At 37.0% G+C, this 23,870-nt stretch overlaps 3 protein-coding genes across 4 annotated transcripts; 2 read left to right on the plus strand and 1 right to left on the minus strand.

Annotated features, from left to right (window-relative positions):
• The first annotated feature begins 9,167 nt into the window (after nt 1-9,167).
• LOC110898584 lies at nt 9,168-11,110 on the plus strand. The gene has a single exon (XM_022145382.2). It carries the CDS (start codon nt 9,597-9,599, stop codon nt 10,908-10,910), a length of 1,314 nt encoding a protein of 437 aa, XP_022001074.1. The 5' UTR covers nt 9,168-9,596; the 3' UTR covers nt 10,911-11,110.
• Nucleotides 11,111-17,138: 6,028 nt separating this feature from the next.
• Nucleotides 17,139-19,113, plus strand: LOC110898582. The gene is made up of 2 exons (XM_022145379.2): nt 17,139-18,166; nt 18,244-19,113. Exons 1-2 carry the CDS (start codon nt 17,194-17,196, stop codon nt 18,987-18,989), a joined length of 1,719 nt encoding a protein of 572 aa, XP_022001071.1. The 5' UTR covers nt 17,139-17,193; the 3' UTR covers nt 18,990-19,113.
• LOC110898583 lies at nt 19,045-21,412 on the minus strand. Of its 2 annotated transcripts, none has more exons than XM_022145381.2 (5): nt 21,171-21,412; nt 20,489-20,546; nt 20,195-20,400; nt 19,992-20,117; nt 19,045-19,515 (listed from the first exon to the last, which is right to left on the minus strand). In XM_022145381.2, the coding sequence occupies exons 2-5, from the start codon at nt 20,526-20,528 to the stop codon at nt 19,423-19,425; spliced, it is 465 nt and encodes a 154-aa protein (XP_022001073.1). In that variant the 5' UTR covers nt 20,529-20,546; nt 21,171-21,412; the 3' UTR covers nt 19,045-19,422. The 2 variants fall into 2 exon arrangements, with proteins under 2 accessions (XP_022001073.1, XP_022001072.1); XM_022145380.2 differs by having other exon boundaries at nt 19,046-19,515; nt 20,192-20,400.
• Between the last annotated feature and the right edge of the window lie 2,458 nt (nt 21,413-23,870).

Below are 23,870 nucleotides of genomic sequence, written 5' to 3' on the forward strand. Positions count from 1 at the left end.
TAACTCGAGGTGACTAAACGAAGATCTTAATCTTCTACCTCCTACTTGAATTATTGAACTTAATAATATGTAATACTTAACTTAAATATATATACACTCATTCGAACCTTTAATATTAAACTTGTGTTTATATGTTAAGGTAGTAGAATACCATCTAAGACTTAACACTCCAAGTATGATTCTAATGGGCTTACTACCCATGAAATACGATATAACCCTAGTGGTTACGTAGTGTCATATAAGAGTGTAAGTTAAAGATGATTATTTTGATATCATACTTTATGTTATGTTAAACTCCGAATTTATAATCTTCCGTTGAACGCCAAACTCACACACCTACGTTTCCTTGTGTAGAAGGACTAGGTGCTCCAACTTAATCCATCCACCAAACTCGCTCGCGGGATTTCAAGTGGGAAAGCTTGCAACCACCGTGAGTATACTCGATCCCTTTTTCCCCTTTTACACTTTGGGATGCAACATGTATGACTATGCAAACATCCTTAAACTAAACTAAACTAAACATACTCAATCCTTATACAAACATGAAACTAATGTGCTTTACTTATGATTCTTGTATGCTCTATTTGAACGATTTGGAACGTATATGCTCATTTACTTTGCTAGCCCACCTTGACAATTATAGCGCTATAGGATTTACGCACCGCCCGTTAAACTTGGGGTATTATTAAGTTAAACATTTACCATCCCGCTATCAATTGGGATTAGGTTATTTTATGCGTTGGATTCTTGGGTTTGATCATAGTGTACGCCAAAATTGCATGCTAGTAATTCACATATTATGAATCATGTTGGATTTGAGCCTTTTATTCTATTATGCTATGTAAACAAACTTGTATACTCGCTCATTGCCTTTGCATTGAAACTCTATTTTAATACATGTTGCAGGTTGATTAATGAAGTATGGATGATTGATGAAACAAGTTTAGGGTGGACTAGATACACACCTTTAATCTATCTATCTTTTGATGTTATGTTGAAATTTGAACAATGTTGTTATTTCCATTTTACATGTTGTATGACAATTTAGCAATTGCAATGAAATTTGAGCTTAATTAAATATTGTCACATAGTGTTATGAAGTCTCTAGCAATCTATACACACTTCGTCTCATCCCGATATTTCCGTCATCGGTTGGGGTGTGACAAACATGAAGTAACGTGCATGTGTGGTTCAACGTTTTTACGATTCGTTTTGCGCTTCGTACTACATTTTGCAAGTTAGCACGGCTCAACGTACGTGTGTAGCTTAACATTTTTACGTCATCTGTTTCTTTTCTAATTAACATTTCTTAGAAAGCTCAAGCGGGAAAAGAAATTTATCTAATTAACATATTAGAAAGCTCAAACCGAAAAGAAAAATATTATTTATGTTGAAATAATAGTTTGACATAAGCTTTCTAATATTTATCTAATTAACATATTTTTAAAATGATGGTGGTTATTTGGTGCGGTATAGTGTAAAAAACAAAGGAAAGTGGTGGTAGTGTTGCCTGATGAGAGGGGGTGTATTTCAGAAACGATTACTAACAATACCAAAAGGGGTCTAAAGACTCGAGATCCTTTACATCAATGTTTCCATATACTTTCGAGCTATGCAATTGAACCACTTTGAGTTATCTATTTATAAATTCTGCACCTACGTTGGTTCCAAATTAACTTCCAAGTGAACTTTACTTAACACATACACACATGTTCACTTGTTGTTGTTGCTACTGCTGTTGCTACTGTTGTTGTTGATGTTGCTTTTGTTATTGTTGTTATTATTCATATGTTATATAGTTCAGACTCTACACGTTCACTTTTTATGAAATTACATATATTTATAATTTTACATATTATAATTATAATTACAATTAATATAGTTGTTTAACTCGTTTTACTCTTATAACTTCTAAAATATAACATTTTATAAAATGAAGAATATATAACATTTTATAAAATGAAGAATATATTGTTACGGCGAGCTTATTTTTTCTATAATCTGACCTAAGTTTCATTAGAAACGGAGTCTTGTCGAAATATAATATATTTTATTATTATCATTATCTTTATATGGTCTCTTATAATATTAAATACTCGTCTAAATACTACCAATTTCCAATGATCATCTTACTCGTTATTTGCTTCTTAGACAATATATGAAATATAGATTTTATATATTATTAGTTTTGACGGGTGGTAGGTGGCATCGGATAATACCTAATCTCACCCGTTCACGGGTCTCTTCGATACCGTTCTTCTTGCTCGTTGTTCGCAAAATACCCCAAAAAGAATTGGCGGGGTCCCACGCGTTTTGGTTATTGGTAAACATCGTGTGAAGTGAATAGTTTGTATAAAAATTGTAGAGAAAAAGAGGGTAGAAATGGTATGATTTTGTTAAAATGAAGTAGGATGTATATATTTTTAAAATTAAAACTTTAAAAGTTATAATTTTTTAGAGTTGTTACAGACGGATAGGATTTTAAAGGGACTCACAAAAGAGTCGTCAGCGCTTGTTACTGTGCTAACGAGCCATCAATGGCGCCTAGTAAATGGGGCGTGGGGCGCCAAAGGAGTTAAGGTGGCAGGTGCGCTGAGCCACACCACCCAGCCTAAGCCTCTACAACCGTTTTTTTTTTGACACGTGGCGCAAGCTGTTTGGTCATGGATAAGAGGATTCTCAATGAGGCGTCAATAGCCTTGGTTTAGATGAATTGGCTCAGGGAGACACGCTTCAAGTAGCTATTTTTGAAAATTTGTTCGGCCAACGGCCAATTTCGTTATTTTCCATCTTTTAAAATATGCGAATCTAAAACAGAAATCGATTAACTTGACTTGTGCACAGTGGCGGACATACATATAGCCCAAGGTGGGCGGGCGCACCCCCGGGAAAAAAAAATTAGTGCTATTTTCCGTTGAAAATCCCGTCTGCACCCCTTGGATTTTTTCGTCCGCACCCCTTGAATTTTTTTATTCGCACCCCTTTGAATTTTTCGTCCACATACCTTAGGTAAAAAATGTTTTCGATTTATATTTTAAATTTTTTTAGTAAACTCTAATTAAAAAAACTACCTAAATTATATAAACTTATACTACCCAACTTAACCCAAATACCCAATACCTTAACCCACTATTTCATTAAACATAATTAGCCCACTAATTACTAGCCCATTAACCAAACTCAACCTAAGTTCAAACTATAATAATTAAAATAAGCCTAATAGTCCCTTAGAATTCATTCCGCCCTCCCTCACTTGGGTCGTCTCCTACCAGCGATCATCGACCACAACAGCACGTCATCAGCAGCCACCGTCGTCCGACACCAAATGGTAACAAAATTCTTATATACCTAGGGGCCTAAAATTTTTAAAAATGTTTTGCACCCCCATGGAAAAATTCCTGAGTCCGCCACTGCTTGTGCATCATTCATTTTAAATGACCATGTGAATTGAACATAACTTTCTCATTTATTAATACGGGACACAATACCATGTTTAATATTGTACATTGACATGTTACATGGATGGCATACATGAAGCAACCCCTCACGAGTGCATTAAATAATGAATGTAATTTTTCTAAACAACAAAGAATTCCATCTAGAATAATGGAACTCTACATTTTCATTAATTAATGAATGTAATTTTTCTAGACAACAAAGAATTCCATCTAGACTAATGGAACCCAACATTTTCATTGATGGAATGCAATAAAATTATATTATAATAATAAAAAAAATCATGAATATGATTCACATCTCTACATTTTAGATTGTTTATTCCTAAAACATATATAATTTTTTTAACTTCCAACAAAGCCCGGCTACTTGGATACATGCATAGGTAAAAGGTCACATACGCCCGTAATCACATATATTGATGGTACCTGACTCGTCACCAATTTTTGGGAAACCCACCGCCCGAAGGATAGGCCCATTGTAGTAAAACCCTCGTCTCACGCATGACATTTTGTCACGAACTAGACTTCAACCGACGACCTCCCATAAAGAAACTCATCCGGTACCGCTAGGCTACTAGAGCAATGCCCCATACTGCACAAACTTGTGGTCACGTAGGTTACGATCACATATGTGAAAAGATTCTAATATGAGCATTCACCAGTGGCGAAGCTTGAGATTTCCGATCGGGGGCGGAAGTTACCAGACCTAAAAAATTCTATAAAACCGGGGGGTCGAAAACGTATATACCAAAAATTTCTATACGAAAACTACATACTCTCCAATACTGAGCGAAAAGTTCAGGGGGTCGGCCGCTCCCTAAAAACTTCAACGTGTCATAGTTTTAAGGTTGAAGTGGAAACCAAACTCCAATTATTTGACTTGCTAATACTTAAGAGGGTATCCATTTTCCGAGTTATGATTTAACTATATGATATGTTTACATTCTTTTAGTATGCTACGTGTTGCATCAATTTAATTTACAAAAAAACTATTGTTTAATTATTACTCTTAATATTTGATAGGACTTTTTACCATATGTTTGATTGAAGTTTGATTGGTGGACACGTGGGTTCCCCAACTTAAACGGCTAACTCCATCCACCGACGCTCCTTCATGGCTTCAAGTCAACTCGCCCAAAACTCACCCAATCATATGGAGGGGCCATCTTCTATATTATATTATACGTTTTGTATTATTGTATGTATTGTATGTATCATTCTTAAATGAAGCATCTAAAGTTTAAAATAATGGTTTAAAATGACCGATTTGTTTGGTATAAGGATTCGATCTCTCTCTAAATTATGTTAAAATAATGTTGGGATTAATGAAATTTAATGATACTTCTCGAATAATGTTCAATTGGATGATTCATAGAAAATAACATGAACTAGGGTTAAGACCCGCCCGCGTTGCGGCACGGATACATCGTAAACATTGAATGGATTAGTCCGAACGTTATATGATGCATTAACCATATGAAAACACACATTTCGACGTATCCAGTTGAACTCGGTGTAACCTGTATAAGCATTGTGATTGGAATAAACGTAAAGTAAATGAAATTCATATCGAACAATCATAACGTATTATATGTGATCCAACTCATACATAGAAAACGTAACGGGTATAAGGAAAATATGCACATGTAATCGAAAGGGATTAATTAGAGCTTTCGGAAAAAAAGGGGAGAAAAAAAAACCATAATTTGACTCCACTCAGTTAGAAAAAAAACTTTACGAAACATACATAAAATAAAAACGAAAACATATTATATTTGACCTGAATCATTTCCCAAAAAAAGTTTACGTCGAAACGTAGAACAACTTGAATTTATACCAAAACGTACATAAAAATATGCACGTAAAAATGGTTTCTTTAAACGAAAACGTATTATATTTGACCTGACTCGTCTATAAAAAAAGTTTACGTCGGAATGTAGAACAAATCATATTTATACATACCCGTACATAAAATATGCACGTAAAAAATAGTTTTTAAGTAAAGGAAGTATAGGGGTAAACCGAAACAAAATATTAGTAAAAAATTTAATAGGTTAAAAACGTTCGTAAAACCGTGCCAAGTAGCACCAATGCCACAACGACGTCGACTCTCAATATCGTAAAAATAAAATAGATAAAATGGTAAAAATTACACTGAACGAAAAGGAGACTAAAATCGTTGAACCACGCACACCCGTTACAGTGTCTTAATGCGAAGAAATTAACCAGAAACGTAAAACGTATAAAATAATAGCTTAGTCGATCTAGGACCCACCCGTTGCGGGGAAGTTTTCAAAAGGGAAAAAACGGACGCGTTGCGACGGGTCTATCAAATATAAAAAACAGAGCAAAAACGTTGAATCACACATGCACGCTACGACATGTTAACTCACAAAACTTAGAACGAAATGTAAAACGAAAAACTTGCGAAAGATAAAAAGTATGGAGGGGCCAAAGTTGTAAATAATAAAGTGTTGTGTTAAATTACAAAATATGAAAAACTTTGAGTTAAAAGTAAAAATTTCATATGGGTTAAAATGTAAAAGAAAAAACTTTAAGATTGAAAGTGAAAAATCAATTTTTTTTTTTTTTTGAAAAAGCCCCCAAGCATAGGGTACAAGTGATGATGCACAAGTTGCAAATTTATATATGGAATAATAACTACACAAAAAAACATGTATCAAAATTCCACCAAAGACTTCTTTATATATGGGACTAATATTATGATGTTTCATTTGATGGTTATATTATCTATAGTTTGAGAGGTACATGAGTAGGAAAACCATTAGGAGAAACTTTATTAGTAGTAAGACCAAGTTCTCACTAATAGGGTCAAGTTATTTTACAAAGGCTTCTAATTGTAAGAAGTGTAAGAAAGATTTATAGAGTGACAAGTGTCCAATAATCTAAAACTAAACCCACTACATCACCACCAAAAACCTAAACACCCACCCTCACCCCACCCCACCACCACCCAAAAACCTAACCCCCCCCCCCCCCCCCCCCCCCCCCCCCGGCAAAAAAAAAACTATACCTCACCAAAAAACCTAACCCCCCCCATCCCCCAAAAACCTAAAAAAAATCTAAAAAAACTAAACACCCACCCCCACAACCACCACCACGGCACCACCCAAAAACCTAAACCCCCACCCCCTTGGCAAAAAAAAAAAAAAAATTGGGGTGGGTGATGTGGGGGGGGGGGTGTTTAGGTTTTTGGTGGTGGATGTTTAAGGTTTTTTTTTTTTTTTTTTGTGTAGTGGGTTTTTTTTAGGTTATTAGACACTTGTCACTCTATAAATCCTTCTTACACTTCTTACAATTAGGATCATTTGTATTTGATCCTAATCCCTCACTAATAATCGTGACCACTAATGGTTAATTGCTACTCATGACCATTGGCCACTAAAGGACCAATTTTCCACTGAATGATTCACTAAACATTAAATTATACCTAAATAAGTAGGACAAATCTTTAATTTATAGATGTGTCATTACGATAGTGATCTTTGACCAATGCTATTTAGTTAGACAAACATTGGTTTATTCATTATGGTGTTGTTGCGTAAAGGATCGTAATAACTGTATTAATACAGTATCTAAACATAGTGTTGGGGAAAAAGATGAAAATGCGTTTTTTCACTGACTTTTGACACATATAACTATATATAATTGTGAGTAATATAATTATTGTTTATTGAAATTATGTTCTACAATGTGAGAGTATCGCAAGGAACCAAACCGTGTCCAAAACAAAACTAAGATGAATGAGATATCATTGCTTAAAGTTGTGTTTGAAATTGTTAAAGCTGCAAAAACTTAAAAGTTAGGATGAAATTGTCACACATAGGAAGGGGACAAGCCTTGGAGTGGTTTATAAGAAGTGGGGATCCTAAGAGTGTGAGGCATCCTAATGAGCTCGACATGGCGCTTTGATGACGCACTTGACACTTTATCAATGATTAGTTGCGACTGAAGAGCTAAAACAGAACCTAGTTAACTAAGGCCTCAAAGATGTTTAATACCTCAATAGAAATCAAAACATTAAACAAGGTACTTGTATTGAAGACGTTTAATACAATTAATCTGATGACGGGGATTTTCAACTTTCTAGCGTTTTCAACCATAAAACTAAGTTCTCCCCTTAGTTGCAAAGTACTAGAAAAAAAATTAGTCATTATTCTATGACTTTGTTTAAAAACTCTCTAACACACATTTTCCCATACATGTATTGACATACAATATAACGGAAACGTGTCAAACACAAACCTCAACTTTCTCTTCGTTTATCCTTTCCTCGTATCTTCTTCTCAACTATAACCCGTATTTCATTTCCTTTCATAACATTACCAAGTACATCAATTATGTTAGGTCACACAGGGCACCCACACGGTAACACCGATGCCATCCCTACGGGTAGACCATGTGAATTCCGTGCACGGGTAGATCTTGTTGCGCTAGAAAGTGTAAATATTTGAGGATTGGGGTGTTTAAGGTGTGTGTGATTGATGGGTGAAGTAAAAGAGTGAGGTCCATGGTTGAAGGGTATGGTCCCATATACCGCGCAAGCTATGCACGCACATGACCATACCCACACTTAAGCACAACAACACTAAACTTTTCACGTGGTTCCTGCGCATGTCAGCAGGTATCATCTGCATACGCACAACCAAGACAACTCATAAAAGTACCACCAGTACAAGTGGCAGGAGTCTGCAGCCAATCAACGTGCTCCAGGTCCTGCCCATACAACTTCCATGATGATCAATTGTGCAGGGGACAAATAGTACAACTGGACATTGATGTGTAGCCAATCAATGTACGCTATTCACTGCTCCATGATCTCCACTCTCAGCTGATGACACACTTGACAACAAGTACACTCGGTAGGTCACGTGGCACCTACCATCGTGTGCCAACGTTTCTCCACCTATGCAAGCAGTATCTGTCATGTCAAGTGGGACAAAACAAATATTCCTTGTTGGAGACGTCTGGCCCAATACCCCTCTGCCCCATTCCTTCTTCACACTATTAAGTTATAAATACTAACCTTCAACCACGGGTTTAAGGTTTGGAATTCTCACACTCTCACTCGTAACACACACCTACTTTATTCATCTTAAAGCGATACTTATTCTCACCTTGAAGGGTGGTTACGAGAAGAACCCCCCCCCCCCCCCCACCTCTCCTTCTCGTAACGAGCTTCAAGATATTCTTGTTTTGTAGATTAGCTCTCAAGATATCCTCAACCATTGATGTAGAAGTGATTAAGGATTAACCCGTGTCAAGACTACCTCTTTGGTTCTATGATCTATCCCTTGCTGATTAGATCCGATGTTTCTTCAATGGTTCCAAGGTACTTGTGAGTGGACGCCGCCAGTATTTTGTGGTACTTTAGGTGTAGAATTAACATGACTACACATGATTGGTCGAGACCCTCATGTACCCCTTTCCCCTAGTCATATTACCCGAGACAATAGAACAGCTACAAGATTACTCTTTATTTTGAGATGATAACGTTAAAATCTAGCATGTGAACGAACCTCCAAAACGAAAACGATGTTTTGTTTGAGTTCTCCATCCACACCGAACCAACTCACCAATCATTTGACAATGTACAATGTTCGAGTTGAACTCACCCCGAGTCAACTCAGTACTCAATAATTCACAGTGTCACATGCAAACAATATGGGTTAATGGGTCCATTAACTACTCAATTGTATAGGAACCTTCCCTTTACATTACATAACCCACAGATTCCCACTCTCTTTCACTCACCCCAACAACACTTTCAGATCCATATTTTATGTTGTTCTAATCGGTAGCCCCTTTCTCTCAAATTCACTCACCAATATTCGAATTTGTTATGTAAATCTCTGATTCAACAATCATGTAAGGCTCCATCATGAATCACATCCTCTTCAATTCAACAACAATGGGGAAAAGAATTCCAATTAGGGCTTGGTTAGGGTTTCAAAGCTCAATAGTATTACTCGTGGGTGGAAATCACACATCCTCCAGGTTTTGCACTCGCTAGATCTTTAATTTCATCTTCCTGTTATTCAATTTCATTTTCACTCTTGAATTTCTAGAGTTTTAAGCGTATTTTGTTTCACAAAATTTGGGGATTTTTGCCCTAAAATGGATTTCAAAGCCCTAAAATGGCACATCGTTCGTGGCTCGCTGACGTGGCGATTGATCCTCCGAACTATGTTCTTCGTGTTGGCTATACTTGTCCTCTCGTTCACTCGTATCGCTAACGAGATCCGTACAACTGATCCGATGTTGTTGAATTTCGATAAGTGTTCGATAAAAATGTCGTTGAATATCGGATCGGTTTCGTGTGTGAATCGCGATAATTTCACTGTTAGTGTGATCAGAGAGGTGATGAATCATGAGATGTTATCATTAGATGCAAGTACATTGTGTGTCGGTGAGGGATCGGAGTCGATTGTATCGACATTGAGAGAATTCGGATTCTCTAACGCGTTCGTTGTTCATCGGAACCCGATATTATCGCTTTGGAACAAGCCGTTTGAACACAAACTTGACTTTGAGTCGAATTCGTTCGACTTTGTGTTCTCTAGAACTTTCGATAGGGCATCGGTTCCGGCCCTTGTTGTGTTAGAGATTGAACGCGTATTGAGACCGGGTGGTGTTGGCGCGATCCTTGTAGGTCCCACGAATTTCCATACGCGTAGCTTGGTAAGATCCGCAACACCTGTCTCATTGTTGTTAAGAAGTTCAGAGATTATTCATGTTTGTGGGATCAGTTCGTTTACGTTAATCGTGTTTAAGAAGCAGTTGGAGAGCGTAGCATTGTTTGATAACTATAAGCTTCCGAATGACTGCCCGGCTGTATCGAAAAACAAGCCGTTTATGCAGTATCTCGAGCCGGTTGTAGAGCATAAGTCGACGCAGTCTCGTAATCTTTCGTATTTGCCGAAGTTTACGAATATCGCAACGAGAAACAGGTTGATTTATATCAACATGGGAGCGGGAGAGTTTGATGTTGATTATCCTATCCATCCTGATGCGTTTAACGTTTATGTGGTTGATCACAACGTGTCTGCGCTCACTTCGCACGTTAACAAGGCGGGTGTCACTTTCGTTTATCATCCGGGGCTTGTTGAAGATGATAAAACGGAGTCCAGTCTCATGTCGGTTGATTATCTTGAAGCTCCATTGCATGAAGAACAGTTTGAGTTTATCGATTGGTTTAAAGAAACCGTAAAAGATGGAGACTTTGTGGTTCTTATGATGAACGCTGGAGTTACTCAGTTGAAGGTTCTGAATGAGTTGTTTGCGAGTGGAGCGATATGTCATGTTGATGAGCTTTTTCTTAGGTGTTCGGATGGTGTTGATTGTCGAACGAGTTACTGCAGGGACTGCGTGAGTCTCTTTAATGGTCTTCGAAATGCTGGTGTGTTTGTGCACCAATGGTTTGGGGAGTGAACCCGACCCGTTTGCTTTGATAGCTATGTTATCTGTTGTTGAGAATAATTCGAGGTTAATAAGCCGTATGACGGTATGAACTATGAAGTATGAACCTCGTGTTTGTGTTTGTTTATGTTGTTTCTTCATGCCAAGAGGACATGATTGTGTTTAAGTTGTAATGTTTTTGTCTAAATGTTATGTGTGTTTGTTTTAGTGTCTAATTGTTTCTAATACCGTATGAACCGGCTGGTTATATCCATAATACCGGACACGGGGCCCGGTACGATAAATGCCGGTTAACCTGAAATCTGGTTCTACTGGTTCAACGATTATCTTAAAATTTAATTTTTACTTTTAAATAAAATACGATATTAATTTTTACTTTTATCAACGATTATCTTAAAATTTAATTTTTACTTTTAAATAAAATACGACATTAATTTTTACTTTTAAATAAAATACGGTATTAATTTTTACTTTTAAATAAAATACGATATTAAGGTAATTCTGACCTTCTATATTTTTCGGTAATTAACCTAGTGCCTTCCATTTCAATATTCTATACGTGTTATGTGAAACTGAAAAACCAAACCTAGTCACTAAAACTCTTTTTCTTCCTAATAAGGTGTAGGGAGTGGTTAAACACTTTGGAGTGGCAAACCAAAAAACCGACCAATCAGGGCGCGCCATGTCAATTAGTCAAAAGTGTTTAAACTTTGGTGAAAAGTGTTGGCAATGGTTTAAACACTTGGTGAAGTGGTAAACTATTTTTTTTTTTAAAAAAAAGGAAAAATGTGTGATTGGTTGAGATAGGAATGGACCCCACCCACAATACCCTCTCTCTCTCCTTCCTCCCCTCACCGAATCGTCAAACCATCACCGATTTGGTAAACTTTGAGTGGCAAACTAGTGTTGGCGGCGGTGTTTGCCGAGTGGTAAACTAGTTTGCCACTCTTTGCCGATCTCCACACCGTATACCCTAAAAACTAAATGCTTAAAAGTTACCATTTCAACCCCTCAAACTTCCATTCCAGTTCTCACAAAACATTTACTTAAAGCTCACAAAACAAGCTCTTTACTATACAAAATAACCCCAAACATCATACAAAATTTTTCTTTAGTCTGTATCATTAACTATTTGCTCCCTGTTTAACTTATTACGTCTACGCCAACATACAAGTTGAGGTATCGAGCCCACGTCTCCCACAACCATGGGTGCATTGCGACCGTCTCTAGACTAAGGGGGTGTTTGTTTTTTTTCAGAAAAAACTCTTTTGACCTTTTGCATTTGAAAAAACAAACACCACCTAAGTCTTCGTGTCGGGTCTACTCAATATATAACAATCGAATATCAACAGACATTTTAACTAAAGCTCAAAGTATCTTCTATTTCCAGCATTGTTAGTGAAAATTTGCTTACCTTTGCAGAGAAGACCCTCGATTAGGTTCTTGAATCGGGGATTCATACCCACGGGGAGCCATATTTGATCGTTAACGATCTCGGAAACAATCCAAGACATTTAAAAAACAAACTCTTAAAATGCTATTTTCGTCACTGGGGTTTGGCCAGTCTTGCGACTTTCGTCCAAAGGTTTGTTTTTCCGCATCTGGATCCAAAAGGTTTAAAGTTTTGTCATTTTCATCAGGCTCGTTAACTCCATCCATTTTTCTCTGTTAAGTCAAGGGTATTTCCGTCTTTTTTGTCAACTTAAAGCGCAATTCAGTCTTTTTCACTTTATGTAAAAAGACCGAATACCCATGAAAAAGACCAAATTGCCCTTTAAGTTAACAAAACGAACATAAACACCCCTGACTTAACGGAGAAAAATGAATGGAGGTAACGAGCCGGATAGAGATGACAAAATTTCAAGTCTTTTGGATCCAGATGCGGAAAAAACAAACCTTTGAACGAAAGTCGCAAAACTGGCCAAACCTTACAGAAGAAAATAACATTTTACTCTAATGGCAAATTTTTTATATGGTTTCTGTATGCTTTTGTTTAGGTATACAAGACTACAAATGAAAGTATCATGAAAGTGCAATGACAGTTTTTCTTTATATTTTTTTCATTATCAAACAAGATACACTTAAGTTCAAACAGAAAGGACAATAGTTAGATGTAACATATAGGCGACAGCATGATAAGGTTTATTAATTAAAAACACATGGTATCCTTTTGGACGTATTATAATTATATAAAAGGACCGAAAATGTACATATTGAGAGAAGATATTAGTCACCTGGCCTACACTGAAATCACCAATCTTTATTGTTCCAGTGGCGGTAACAAGAAGATTATCAGGTTTTATATCACCATGCACTAAATTCTGAGATTCGAAAAAGGAGCTATGAGAAAGTAAAAGTCTTATAGGCGAAGGGGAGCGGCGCTAAGGGGCTTTGTCGAGGTGGCTCCGACAATTTGTCTAAGACAATATTTCACATTACTACAATATGGCATTCTTCTAAGAATCTAAGTATGATTTGTCCTTTAATCATGAATATTCAATACAATTCTCATGTTTTAAATATGGTATGAACTCACCTCCATCTGTAAATTCGTGCTTCTTGATCCTTGTTCCCTCTTGACTTCTTAATAGTCAAACTTGTCATTAGTTTGTGTGTATCATGGTGTATCATACTATCATGCACACAATTGCATATCCATTAACCATTTGTTTATTTCACTATTTAAACATTCAAACATATGTTTGCTATGATGTTAGGATCCAATTGATTCAAATTAAATACATATTGAAGAATAAGAACCCAATGATTCTTAGCTTGATCCACTTGAAAACTAAACTTGCATAATTCATTTAGATACTTTAAATTCTACTTGTTATACTTCGAACACATTAATATAAATGCAGGTGATCTTCTAAAACTAACCATGAGTAACTTAACATGCCAATTCACCATTTTACCATTTTTGAGGTATAAACATCTTTCTAGCAAAATTCACAAGTTATCTTTCTAATACTCATTCTTTGAGTGTAAGCACATATATTTGATCATTCTTAGAGGGTGTTTGGGATTACGTTTTGAAGTGATTATTTGATTATTGCGTTTGTAAAATATAAATAATCTAAAAAAGTGTTTGGATGAAAAAGTGATTATCGGCCTCCAAAATGCAGTTTTGGAGAAGCATGTACCTACATGCTTTTTCAAAACGGAGTTTTGAAAACGCAAAATCCAGGGCCGGCCCTGAGAATTCGTGTACCTTGTTCAAGCTCGAAAAAATGTGCCCTTAGGCCTTAACGAAATTGGGTATTGGGCTCACTAAAGGTCTAAACCTAATGCCAAATGGATTAATAACTAATCTAAACCATAAGAATAGTTTTGTAAGGGGGCCTATGTTGGTGTTTGTATGGGTGTACCCTATTAAAAAAATATTTTACATATACATATCGAGTTTTTTTCATAAAAAAATGTGCACCTCGAAATATCGGGCCCTGGCCGGTGGTCCTCCCCGCCTACCCCAGGGCCGGCCATGGCAAAATCTATTTTGAAAACACATAATCTATTTTGAAAACGCAACACCAAACACCCCCTTAGTGACTCGTGTGTAAGATTAAATATATTTATTTTATATTTAATATAGTAGCCATTATAATCATTTACATTATATGGATCAAAATTTATAACAACCCTATTAAATAATTAGTTGGTAATTGTTGATGGACCTAATTACCCTTATTAACTAATTAGGGTTTCCTCCTGGGTGCATATATAAGGAGAATAATGTGGAGGTTAAAGGGTTAGACAATTACACAAAACCCTAATTACTCATAACATCAAATCGCCTCATCTCCATAGCCGATTACCCTTTATCGGTTCTCATCATCACCATCATTAGATTGCACCCTAAAGAGGAACCAGACCAAGCTGACAATCATGTCAAACACTGTTGTCGCGTCTCCATCTGGATTCTCTGCTGACCTGTACTGCTGCAATCAGGTATGTTTTCATGTTTTCCATTATGCCTAAAACAGAACTGATCAACATCGTGATGGTAAAATCATCATTTTGTGAAAAAAAATCCCTTATGGGTCAAATTTTGGTCAAACCCATCCATAAAACACACATATCAATTTTTACGATTATTAGTGTTAAAAAGTAACATTAGCCGCTAAAAAAATCAATTTCAGGATTTTGGTCATGTATTCATAACCTTGAATTCCAACTAGTTATAGCATCATTTATGATGTTAACTACACATATTCTCAAATTTTTGGAAAATGGTTTTGGTCCATATTTCACCAAAAGCACACCAAACCTCAATAATACGATTTTCAAATGGTTTTACTAATTTTAATCATCTACGGTGATGGTTAGAAATTGTTTTACATCATATAAGGTATAATTTTGTAGAAATTCACCATAGTCTCACATGTTAACTTTTAACCTAGAATCGAAAGGCTTAGGCTATCAGACATGTTACCGAAGCGCCATGTCACTTTTTAAAAGTAACTCATAAAATAATACAAACAAACTATAGCCGAGCTATTAAAAAAATGAAAACGTAAAATACAAAAAGTTAAATGTCTACCCATCTTCGTTGAGTAGTCGAAATGCGTAAACAGGTATTATCAAAGTTACTGTACAAGCATGTGCTAGATCCATATATGAGACCGAAAAATACTTAATTTTGAAATCAACTCGGGTTTTGATAAAAGTTTATGGTGGAATGCTCATAGAATAATGTGACAAAATTGTGTATTTGAGGTTTATTTGATGTTAACGAATACATGTTATTACCGAATAATCAATTGCCAGTGTTTTGTTGTTTATGTGGAATATTCCATGCCAAATCCACTCATCATCTCACGTCGTGGAGACACAGTGTGCACGACGTGAAACAGTGCCAAGTCAACTTACACGGTGAGCCGATGAAGAGGGCCGGATAGTCTTTAAGGGTTGGGAAATTCTCAATTTGAGTAATTCCATACCCATCGTTAGTTCCGAAAATCCCAATTAGAGTATGTATTCAATTTAGTAATTCCATGCCTATTTTTGTTAACAACAAAATTACTCCTAAAATCTACACCATGCCACTTTGTGAGACTTAAACCCGTGTCACTTTAAAAATAATAAACATCATATACCACTATAGTATAAGCCATTAGGCCCATACCCGTTATTCCATACCACTTTGAAAAGGATAAACATCAAATACCCTAGACTATTCCATTTGGCCCATACCCGTTATTACTTCCGAAAAACCCAATATGAGCCATGCAAGAAATTTGTAAAGTTTGGGAAACATGGCCACTAGACGTCTTGAGGTGGCATTAGCAAACCATTTTTTTTTCATTTCTACTTTTAGTTGCCCGGAAGAAGTGCATGAATGCATGGTGACTCAAAGTGTTTAGATGCCTTCACATCCCAAGTGAAATATGCTATAATTGTATATCACGTGATTCCATTGATTTGTATACATATATAATCAATACATAAATTAACCATCTTATTAAAAGTTGCTCAAAATTTATAATCTTTTAATTTAATTTATTATATAGTATTTAATAATTTTTTTATTAGATAATAACCTTTTTAATCATATATAAATTAGAGACTAGAGTATTGCTTGGTTGAAGAATGATAAAATCTAAAAATTGTAAGCTTTTTTCGTAATGAAATTTGGATGGATGAAATTGAAAACTAGATTTCATTTCTTATGTTGTTCATTTTAATATAAGGAACAAAATATGTATTTCAATTCCATCAAGATTTTATTTTATTATTTAAAACAAGCACACCTAAATTTCAAATGAAGTTTTAATTCCTATGCAAATTCCACTTTTAGCATTTCATGAAACGAACGTTACCTAAGATTTCTTGAAGGAATTGAAACGTAGTATTTTCAATTTTGATAACAAAGTTACCAATCTAATTGTTGAGCACCACATATTACCTTGGTTCCAAATATCAAGTTTATTTTAGAATTTCAACTTGTAATTTTGTTATTTTGATAAACATAACCTAATGATTTATGAAACAGAAAACATGTAATGGCCAACCAAACAAAATCTAATTATTGTTTTAAACAATGTCGGTATTATTAATATCATAATAAGTCAAGGGGTATGTTTGCTTGACTATGAATGCTTGTTTATTTCAAAAGAAGGTAAACCAGTTGACATCATGTATCGTTAAGTAATGCGAACTCCATGCACTCTCCTACTTTATCCTCCTATATATATCTCTACCTTTTATGTTCATTTCATTCATCCTTCTTTCACTAAACACTACATAGCTACAAACTATATATATACATTTATAAACATATAGAGGTTATAATATGGGGAAGTCACCTATCATTTTGGTGGCTTTCCTGCTCATCTCCGTCTCCATCGGAGCAACCGCGGCTTATGACGCTACCAATGCCACCAAGACTCCACCACCAGCCCCTAAGTATCCACCTACACCTGTGCCCGCGCCTAAACAGACACCACCTCCAGCACCCAAGCCCATGACACCACCACCGGCCCCAAAGCCCAAGACTCCAGCGCCTGCCCCAAAGCCAAACACACCACCACCTGCCCCAAAGCCCAAGACTCCAGCGCCGGCCCCAAAGCCCAAGACTCCAGCGCCGGCCCCAAAGCCCAAGACACCACCACCGGCTCCAAAGCCCAAGACTCCAGTGCCTGCCCCAAAGCCCAAGACACCACCACCTGCTCCCAAGCCCAAGACACCACCACCTGCACCGAAGCCCAAGACACCACCACCGGCTCCGAAGCCCAAGACACCTCCACCTGCACCGAAGCCCAAGACGCCACCACCGGCTCCAAAGCCCAAGACGCCACCACCGGCACCGAAGCCCAAGACACCACCACCGGCACCGAAGCCCAAGACGCCACCACCGGCTCCAAAGCCCAAGACACCACCACCGGCACCAAAGCCCAAGACACCACCACCGGCACCAAAGCCCAAGACACCACCACCGGCACCAAAGCCCAAGACACCACCACCGGCACCAAAGCCCAAGACACCACCACCGGCTCCAAAGCCCAAGACACCACCACCGGCACCCAAGCCCAAGACACCACCACCTGCACCCAAGCCAAAGCCTCCCCAAGACGACACCACTAACTACGACGAGTTGACACCAGAACCAGGAACAGGACGACAACGAGCTTTTTGCAAGTCGAAAGTTTGTTACTACAAAACACTCACTTGTCCAAAGGAGTGTCCGGAGAGGAAGCCCAAGAAGAACAAGAGGAATAAAGCGTGCTTCATCAATTGTGGTAGAAAGTGTGAAGCTACATGCAAATGTAAGAAACCTATATACATAATCACATAACTTATAACTTATGTTTAACTAAAATGTAATCGAATTCAAACTTCGCAGGGAGGAGGCCGAAATGCAACGGATACGGCTCGTTATGTTACGATCCAAGGTTCATTGGCGGTGACGGAGTTATGTTCTATTTTCATGGCGGTAAAGGACGCGATTTCTCTCTAGTTTCCGACACCAACCTCCAAATCAACGCTCACTTCATCGGAAGCAGGCCCAACGGTAGGCGCCGTGACTACACATGGGTCCAGTCGGTGTCGACCATGTTCGACACCCACACGTTAATCATTTCAGCCAAGAATGTAGAACAATGGGACGACTCAGTGGACACGCTTCTCGTGAAATGGGACGGTGAAGAAGTCACCGTCCCATTTGATGGAGAAGCCGAATGGAAAACCGACACTGGAGTACGCCAAGTGGCGGTTGAAAGAACCGATGACACCAACGCTGTTAAAGTCACTGTTGGTGGGTTGGTATCGATTCACATGAAAGCGGTTCCTGTGACCAAAGAAGATGATAAAGCTCACAACTACCAGTTACCGTCAAATGACGCTTTTGCACACTTCGAGTTGCAGTTTGAGTTCCCGAATCTTTCTAACGAAGTGGAGGGTATTTTGGGGAAAACGTATAGGCCCGGGTATGTTAGCCCGGTGAAGAGAGGGATCGCAATGCCGATAATGGGCGGGGAAGACAAGTATGAAACTCCATCTCTAACATCCACTAACTGTAAACTATGCAGGTTTCAGTCAGCTACAACTTCAGCAGCTATCGTTACCGATATCGGTATATCGCAATACTGATCAATTATTGTAATTTCACAATTTCATCTGTTGATTCACAACTGAAATGTTTTAATAAGGAAATAAAGCATCCAGAATTTGATTATCATGCAAATAATAAAACTTATCCATTGTTAGTTGTTCATTCATACTTTAGACAAAGACGATCAAGGGCGTAGGATAGTGGGGGCGGGATGGGGCGGCCGACCCCTCGAACTTTTCGCTCAGTAGTGGAGAGTATGTAGTTTTCGTATAGAAATTTTTGGGTATATACGTTTTCGACCCCCTGTTTTATAGAAATTTTTGGGTGGGTACGTTTTCGACCCCCGGTCGGAAATCTCAAGCTTCGCCACAAAAGACGATACCAACCAAGTATTTGAGTCTCCACAAAAGCGAGTCTATAACATCATCACTAGTACCAACATCAAGCACAAAAACTTGGTCCTTAACAAAACTAGAGCGGCAAGCGTCTTTTTCTCTCCACTCGAGGCATTGCTTTCAGTAAGCGTCGTTTCCTCTCCACTCGAGGCACTGCCTTCAGTTGACGCTGTAAAAAAAGCATGTCCGGTTTATACAAATGTTGTAACGGGTCAAAGGGGTTAAAAATTTAACCAAAATAAATAAAAAAAATCGTTAATTTGTAATCATATTAGAAAAGTGTGAGATGCTAGAATCCAAGCAGTTTTAGATGTGTGACCCAAACCTGTAATTGGCAACAGCTTGATTTAAAAAAAAATAGCGTTTGATAGGACTTAGGGGGTGTTTGGTGTTGCGTTTTCAAAATAGATTTTGCGTTTTCAGACACTTTTTTAGATTATTTATGTTTTACAAACGTAATAATCAAATAATCACTTTAAAACGTAATCCCAAACACCCTCTTACTAGTGCGGTCCCTCCAGCATGAGAGGGTGTTACTACAGTTTCCTCGGCCTGCGATTTAGATGATGGGTGCATCATCAAGTAAGAAACAATACTTGGGATATTATTATTATTATATTGAATTAAAGGAGTTTGTAAACTCACAGTTGCAGGATCCTGACTGGAAGTAGGATGTAAAACGACATCAGTTAACGGTATAACAGAGAACTTATCCAGAAAAGTTATTGGGTCATCATCATCATCAGAGATCATGCTAGGAGGAGTTTCATCCTGAAATTTATAATAATAATTTTATTATAGGATTTGAATAAAAGAAGAAGAAGAAGAAGAAGAATATGAGCAACCTCCTCCACTTCGGGTATGGACGAGGAAGAGAGATCAGGGAGGTCTTGAACTCTAAGCAGGTATTGAGGATAACGCCATATATCATCAGCGAATTCATCTTCAGAAGACGGAGCACAAGTCACGTTCGTTTTCTCTATCTTTGATTGCTGCTGCTGGAGTGCTGCTGCTGGCATGGAGTTTAATGCTTTCGTCTTTACAACAGCCGCCCCTGATGCGGAAATTATATTATTATTATTATTATATCATTTGGTCTATAATAATAATCAAGAAAGCTTAGAGCAAAATGCGCATAATACCATCATCAATGAGGACACTTGCATTCTGAGTAGTAGCCATTTTTGGTTTGATTTACTACTGCAAGTGCAGGCAAACATAAGTTTATGTTCGTGTTCGTTCGTTAAGGAAATTTAGTCGTTCACAAACAGTTCGTGAACACTGGTCTCTCGAACACAAACAAACAAACGCAAACCAACATTTAACTTGAAAATAAAAAAATAAAAAGACATACATATATATATATATATATTAGTGCATACATATATTAACAACAATAGTGATTGATTACAAAAGACACTGACTGAGCATCACATGTTATCAAATATATATACATACATATATATCTGAACACACACAAACAGGTATGTGTGTTCAACAAAACAAATCAAATCAAATCGATACTTACATCTATTATTAACAACAATTACAAAACTAGGGCTCACAGAGATTCGGAGGGGACAGAGTCAGTGAGCGATCGGATGCGATTAGGAGTAATAGATTAGATTATTTATATTGTTTGTATTCTTATAGATAGATAACTATGTAAATTGGTTCATGTATATCTCTTCCCAAAATAGAGGAGAGATGTTGTAATATTAATAGGGATTGAGAGATCAATGAAAATCACTATTTACAATCTTTCAAGGAGGGATTTCAGTTTTTGATTTTGAAATGTTTTAATAAGGAAACTAGTAGAGATACCCGTGCGTTGCGGCAGGTGCGTCTGTTTTTTTTTTTCACTTCGTATTTGTTGTTGCGGTTTATGGTGTGTGTATGGCGCTTGTGAATTATCCGTTATGGTAATGTGTGAAGTAGGTATGAAGCAACAATCTCATAGTAGGGTGTGGCTCATATATACAGATTATTAAATTTGAAGCTCACAAATATGGGCTATGGAAATTTTAAACAAGTACATCACAATTATTACAAAGTATGAGTCATATAATAACCGTGTATTATTTGGGTTGGAAACAATTTTTATACTATGGTAATATAGTGAATGTTGATGGAATGTGTATATTGTACATTAGTGCTCAAATTTTTTTCTTCTATCATATAAATAGATACATCATACATTTTATTTTCATTTTTTAACGGCCAACTGAATGGGTCAAAATTAGCCCAACATGAAATTCTTTAAATTGTTTTATTAGAAAAAGAAAACTGAATTGTTATTATAATAACATAATTCTTTTGATCTTATTCGACACACTATTCATTTATTTATAAACATTTTGGGGAAAGTTTAATCTCGGACAACACAATTTGACCTGGATAAAATTACTCGGTTTTGACCCATTATAAAATTACTTGTAGAATTCTGAGTTTATGTAGACTTGTGCAAAGTTAACTCTAAGGGTTGTTTCTTGGCCTGTTGAGGTAACATCCAAGTTGCGGGATTATAATCCTCTTAAATTTCACTCGCTCCATTGATTCCCTTAATTATAAAAAGATCAGTTTAATGTTATTTTTTAAACAAAACTCAAACCGACATATATTTCTTCACCTCCTCTTTTCGAAATAAATAACCATATTCCATATATAATATTGATTAGTTTCCGTATAATTTCGTACAAGTTTAAAGTGTTTTATCTGAAAAAACTAAACATCAAGTCCTGATGTGGGCTCATCCATGAATATTATAGACTTGTTCACAAGAAAGCCAATTTACTCCCGGTAAGCCCACAAGTGTTTCCTTTAATGGAACCATTTCGAACAGCTCCATTACCTCCTCCACAAACATCTACATGTAATTAAACATAACCTCAAATAATTTCCTAATATAATCACATAAAACTGTAATTATTTTTTACAAAAAGAAAAAACAACTCATAAGTAAGATATTCACCTCTCGGGTTGCATAATCAACTTCGGGTGGTAACCCGAACCATGCAGATTATTGCAAGGATTCATAGCCATGCTTTGTTTCCGATAGAAATGCCTGTGGATTTCCAAAGGCTGCAACAAAGGTATTTGACAATTTTACTTCTTTATGTTGGGGAATTTCGGTTTGCCGGATGACCAGAGAGGCGTGTAATCACTCTCAGATCAAATTATTTCGGTGGTTCACCCGAATAATTCAATCGGATACAACTCTGATTTTGAGAAACTGAACCAGTGTATGTTGTTTGTGCGAATTGTCTGAACCAGAATTGTGTCCAAAATCTCTATACGAATTTTGGGGTTTTCATGCAGATAACTGCCTTTGGCAGTTATTTTCGAATTTTAATAAAACTGCATTAAAATTTATGATAAATTTTCATAAATTTTATTTTCTAAGCAGGGGCAGACTTATATGTAGCCCAAGGTGGGCGGGCGCACCCCCGGGAAAAAAATTTTTAGTGCAATTTTCCGTTGAAAATTCCGTCTGCACCCCTTGTATTTTTTCGTCCGCACCCCTTGAATTTTTTCATCCGCACCCCTTGGAATTTTTCGTCCACACACCTTAGGTAAAAAAATGTTTTCGGTTTATATTTCAAATCTTTTTAGTAAACTCTAATTAAAAAAACTACCTAAATTATATAAACTTATACTACCCAACTTAACCCAAATACCCAATACCTTAACCCACTATTTCATTAAACATAATTAGCCCACTAATTACTAACCCATTAACCAAACTCAACCTAAGTTCAAACTATAATAATTAAAATAAGCTCAATAGTCCCTTAGAATTCCTCTCGCCCTCCCTCTCTTGGGTCGTCTCCTACCAGCGATCATCGAACACAACAGCAACCACAACAACACGTCATCAGCAGCCGCGAACCACCGCCGTCCGACACCAAAGGGTAACAAAATTCTTAAATAGGTTTGAAATTTCATGTGTTTTGACGTTGTTTATGGTTGTTTAGATGATTTTTAGGTGATTATGTTGTTTAAATGATTTTTAGGGTGATTACACACGATTTCTAGGGTTGAAAATTAAAATTGAAACATTATGTTATGGAGCGATCAACTTATGCATCAATTTGTTTGTGATAGGAACCATGAGTAGGGACGCTATGGCGCAATTTCTTTTGTTTTACATGACCTGACCTGAACCGACCCGATACGAACCGATTTTTTTTACTTATATACCTAGGAGCCTAAAATTTTTAAAAATGTTTCGCACCCCCATGGAAAAATTCCTGGGTCCGCCACTGTTTCTAAGGCATTTTATTTTCGACCCCAGCCAGGGGCTCTGCCCCTTGGACCCTGCTCCCAGGGGCGCTGCCCCCTTGGAACCCCCGTGGAGTACGGGCTCCGCCCGTACAGTTCGAATAATAATAACTCAAACAAGCGTGCACTCCCGCACCTCCTAACTTGCTTGATGTGTATTATTATTCGCTTTGATCACCAAATCAATCCCCGATTACACTAAAATATCTAACACTTTAGAGGTTATTAACTTAATATTGTATA

This window comes from Helianthus annuus, chromosome 13 (assembly GCF_002127325.2).
Source record: "Helianthus annuus cultivar XRQ/B chromosome 13, HanXRQr2.0-SUNRISE, whole genome shotgun sequence".
NCBI classification, from domain to species: domain Eukaryota; kingdom Viridiplantae; phylum Streptophyta; class Magnoliopsida; order Asterales; family Asteraceae; genus Helianthus; species Helianthus annuus.

What these genes read in the sequence shown, in the direction of transcription:
- LOC110898584 (XM_022145382.2), top strand. Translation starts at nt 9,597, where the DNA reads ATGGATTTCAAAGCCCTAAAATGGCACATCGTTCGTGGCTCGCTGACG.
- LOC110898583 (XM_022145380.2), bottom strand. Translation starts at nt 20,528, where the DNA reads ATGGCTACTACTCAGAATGCAAGTGTCCTCATTGATGATG. An exon ending in AAGTGTCCTCATTGATGATG is followed by an intron (nt 20,401 to 20,488) that starts GTATTATGCGCA and finishes TTTCCGCATCAG; the next exon opens with GGGCGGCTGTTGTAAAGACG. An exon ending in CCAGTCAGGATCCTGCAACT is followed by an intron (nt 19,516 to 19,991) that starts GTGAGTTTACAA and finishes CTTTTTTTACAG; the next exon opens with CGTCAACTGAAGGCAGTGCC.
- LOC110898582 (XM_022145379.2), top strand. Translation starts at nt 17,194, where the DNA reads ATGGGGAAGTCACCTATCATTTTGGTGGCTTTCCTGCTCATCTCCGTC. An exon ending in GTGTGAAGCTACATGCAAAT is followed by an intron (nt 18,167 to 18,243) that starts GTAAGAAACCTA and finishes CAAACTTCGCAG; the next exon opens with GGAGGAGGCCGAAATGCAAC.